At 38.6% G+C, this 4,898-nt stretch overlaps 1 protein-coding gene across 1 annotated transcript in view; it reads right to left on the bottom strand.

Moving 5' to 3' along the window:
• adm2b (adrenomedullin 2b) overlaps positions 1-4,683 on the bottom strand; it is a 23,630-nt gene extending 18,947 nt beyond the window's left edge. The window contains exons 1-2 of the mRNA XM_084335380.1: positions 4,589-4,683; positions 4,183-4,350 (exon numbers count right to left, since the gene is read on the bottom strand). Of these exons, the coding sequence (XP_084191506.1) occupies positions 4,183-4,286 (104 nt within the window). The 5' untranslated portion in view covers positions 4,287-4,350; positions 4,589-4,683. The remainder of the gene's footprint in view (positions 1-4,182; positions 4,351-4,588) is intronic.
• Between the last annotated feature and the right edge of the window lie 215 nt (positions 4,684-4,898).

A 4,898-nucleotide genomic window follows, 5' to 3' on the forward strand; every position in this document is an offset into this window, starting at 1 on the left:
TTATTTTTTTTGTATAAGGAAGTTGCATTGTTCATTTCAATACCTGTAATAGTACAGTAGTCCACACACACACACACACACACACACACACACGCACACGTGTGCATTCAGTTAAGTTGGAATATGACTGTAATACAAACAGTTCAGTTTGTCAGGTACATGCAACACAGATTACAGTGTTGACATCTGTCTGCTTGAGAAAATCCCATTTGAACAGACTGAAAACTTTATTTTATTAGATAAAACATGTTGACAAAGTTTTACTTTGCAGTTGAAAAAAGGTAATAAATCGCAATATATCGCAATACGCAGCATATCGCAATATATTTTTAATCGCAATACTATCGTATCGTGACTCAAGTATCGTGATAATATCGTATCGTGACGTGAGGCCTCTGGTGATTCCCACCCCCACACAAGAGGGACAGAATGTGTCTCTTAGGACACACAGGAGCAACAGTGTGTGTGTCTCTCATGTGTGTCTCTATTCTATAGTGTAACTGCACTCATACAGATTGATGTCAGTGGATTAAATACCTAATGCATTACAACTAATTATGGGGAAATCCTCATTATGTAAGACTCAAAAGAGTCTCTCTCTCACACACACACACACACACACACACACGCACACACACACACACACACACACACACACACACACACACACACACACACACACACACACACACACACACACACACACACACACACACACACACACACACACACACACACACACACACACACACACACACACACACACACACACACACACACACACACACACACACACACACACACACACACACACACACACACACACACACACACACACACACACACACACACACACACACACACACACACACACACACACACACACTAGTTTTCAGTGTTGAAAACCCCTACAGAAATAGAATGAATGGAACTATGATGCACAAAAAGAAGATTGCAGTCATGTGTAGGACTAACAGCATACATGTTATTGAATTGCAGTGTGCTTATACAATGATTAGAATGGATTGTCATTATACAGTACAAGTACAGTACAATGAAAATAAGTTTGGCATCCAACCAGAGTGCAAATGTAACAGTACAGTGCAATAGTAACATACAATGTACAGGTGATTAAACTGGGTATAAAATATATAAATGAGTACTGTACTACTGAGTAATAGTGCTAATCACATGTATGTACAGAGTTGTAGTATTAATATGTACAGTGATACAGGTATAATACTGGCCAGCAGCGTAACTAGTAAGAGTAGGTAAGGGTTATGTACAGATATAGATATAGTATCTATAGATATATGTACAGATATAGATATAGTATCTACAGAGATGTAAAGGATTATATGCAGGTATGTACAGAATAAATATATATACAGTATATACAGGGTATATACAGCATTATTGTACATGCTATCATACAGAGTTATATGGGTTATATGCAGGTGTATAAGTAGGTATATAGGAGGATTATATGCAGGTATATTCAGACAGTTATTCTATACTGTACTGTATATCTGCATTGTATAGACTGTACATATACTGTATATATGTATATTGACATTTTTTGTTTTGTTTACACTTGTTTACGTACTTGACTTTCTATTTTATACTTTTATACTTATATTATACTATTTTATACTATCTTGTTATTTTATTTAGCACACTCTCAGGAGCAAAACAGAAAGAAGCAGTAGTAGTATGGACACACATTAGCATAGTAGTATAGACATATTAGCGTAGTAGTATAGACATATTAGCGTAGTAGTATAGACATATTAGCATAGTAGTATAGACATATTAGCGTAGTAGTATAGACATATTAGCGTAGTAGTATAGACATATTAGCATATTAGCGTAGTAGTATAGACATATTCACGTAGTAGTATAGACATATTAGCGTAGTAGTATAGACATATTAGCGTAGTAGTATAGACACATTAGTGTAGTAGTATAGACACATTAGCGTAGTAGTATAGACATATTAGCGTAGTAGTATAGACACATTAGCGTAGTAGTATAGACATATTAGCGTAGTAGTATAGACATATTAGCGTAGTAGTATGGACACATTAGCGTAGTAGTATAGACACATTAGCGTAGTAGTATAGACACATTAGTGTAGTAGTATAGACATATTAGCGTAGTAGTATAGACACATTAGTGTAGTAGTATAGACACATTAGCGTAGTAGTATAGACATATTAGCGTAGTAGTATAGACACATTAGCGTAGTAGTATAGACATATTACCATAGTAATATAGGCACAGTAGATTAGTCATATATGCACAGTAGATTAGTCATATATGCACAGTAGATTAGTCATATAGGCACAGTAGATTAGTCATAATATAGGCACAGGAGATTAACTAATTACTTTCCCCCTAAGTAAAGTAATTCATTACTATTAAGATCAGCCATGATTAATGTGATACCTTACTAACCTCTCCAACCAGGACTCAGGACTCTCACTCTATCTGCATATATGTGGATTTTATGGTGTTTTTTGTTCTGGATCTATTATGATGTTTCCTCTTGACCTGTAAAGACCATGGGGGCAATTCCATGTGATTTCGGGCTATACAAATACATTTGATTTGATTTGATGTATCTGCTGCGTTTGCTCTTGTACTTCTGCCAGTGTGAACTATTGCTGTGACCTCTCAGTAGTCTATGTGTCCTTGTCCTCAACCCTTATTAAATTACCTCTTGACTCCTTCTCATCTCTCAGTCTATGTGTCCTTGTCCTCAACCCTTATTAAATTACCTCTTGACTCCTGCTCATCTCAGTAGTCTGTGTGTCCTTGTCCTCAACCCTTATTAAATGACCTCTTGACTCCTTCGCATCTCTCTTTTAGACGTTTTGTTGCAAAGAATGATTACCTTGTGTTCTTCTAACCCCTTCTCATTATAACTTACTTGCTGCCACTGCCAGAGAGGGTGGGGTGTGTGTGGTTGGGGGGGGGGGGGGGGGGGGGCACTATATGCAACCCCTCCTGTCCCACAACACTACTACTGATGATAGACGAGTCCATGAAAATGGGGGGCCCTGATGTAAACAAGATGAAAGTCAACAATTGTTTGTATTGAGCTGTACTGTACTGTACCCATTCTGCAAATTGTTAATTAAAGTTTTCAATCAATCAATCCAAATCAAAATATTCACGACACAATTCCTCAGTAGCCTATAGGCCTATTGTTTTATATTCCCTATAAAAGACAGACATGTATTAAGGCTGTCAAATATATCGCGTTAATATCGCGTTAACTCCCGATTCTATTAATGTCACTAATTTTTTTAACTCAAGATTAACTAAAAAAAAAAAAAAATTTTTTTTTTTTTTTTTTTTTTTTACTAGACTTCACTCAGGTGTATTATTGATGCTCTCATTGATACTATGTTTGTTTCTGAAGTGTGTGTGTGTGTGTGTGTGTGTGTGTGTGTGTGTAGGTGCGATATAGAGAGAGAGGGGGGTGAGAGAGATGAGGAAGGGGCAAAAGAGAAAGAGAGCTGGGAGAGTGTGTGTGTGAGGGAGAGAGGGGGGTGTGTGATTAATCAGCCCTTGTGTGTGAATGTAACAAGTTCCTAACGTTTTCTTTCCCCTATTATTTCATGCACACTTTATTCATTGTTTTAAATTATTATTTTCTTTTAAGTTATTTTGTGCATCACTCTGTTTTGAATTTGATGCAAATTTGCAATGCATGAGGGTCATCCTTTTGTGTTAAATGGCTGCATAAAGCAAGCATTTGTTGACTCGCATGTTGATAAGAGTATTAAAACGTGGAACTTGAAAAAGATCTGTTTAAGGTAAAAAAGAAATTAAAAATAAAAATGCGATTAATTTGCGATTAATCGCGAGTTAACTATGGACACTCATGCGATTAATCGAGTTAAATATTTTAATCGTTTGACAGCACTTAGATTTTTTGCAAAATGATCCATGCTTCTTTATCGTGTTAAAAGTACTTTTCTGGTTTGTAATGATGTGTGCAGACGTTGATTGATTGAATTGATTGAACATTTTAATTAACATATTGCAGAATGGGTACAATACAGTACAGCTCCATACACACAATTGTTAATAAGGGGATGCAGACCCAGAGAAAGACTTTCGTCTTGTTTACATCAGGGTCCCCCCATTTTCAATTCATAATTCATAACGTACCTGTGTCTGTGACTGACTGCTGCTGGTGGCACTGGCAGGGACTGGATCCCTGGAGGAAAGAGGCTGATGGTGAGCCACAGCCACGCCGGCAGGAGCGGACGCATCGCGGGGCAAGTGGTGGGACGCGCACAGCCCCCGGGGGCGACGCTGCTGGAGGTCCAAGTCCTACTGTGAAAACAACCGACCAGGCGACGTGTGTGTGAGGCTTTTTAAACACCTTTAAACATCAACAGAGTGAGGCATCCTTCAGGTAGAGAAAGTGTTAAAATGTCAGAGCTCTGTCAATAACTTTTGACAAATATTGCCCCAGCAGTAACTGATCCACATTGACAACACATAACTGTTTAGTATTGACCAGGTGTTTTAGTAGCCTGTTCGTTTGTATAGTTGAACCTTCACAACTAACCTTCTCTCGTCGTTAATACGGAGGACAATTATTCCCACAAATGCGCGCAGATCAGGGACCTGTTGCGAAACTGATCACTGGTCAGATGCTCAGACTGAACCCCTGCTCCTCCTCCTCCTGCTCCTCGTTTATAAAGAGATCGATGGCTGATGGAGGAGCGAAGGGGGCGGGAGGGTAATATGTGACCATAATGAACTGCTGCTTTTTCTATACGGTTATAATCCTCCTTTATGGCCAGGCTAGTGGGGGGGGGGGGGCTAGGCTAGTGGGGGGGGCTTGACACATGTATCCAGTGACGTTCCTAGTTTAT

Source organism: Notolepis coatsorum (assembly GCF_963971535.1).
Source record: "Notolepis coatsorum genome assembly, chromosome: 18".
Classification (NCBI taxonomy): domain Eukaryota; kingdom Metazoa; phylum Chordata; class Actinopteri; order Aulopiformes; family Paralepididae; genus Notolepis; species Notolepis coatsorum.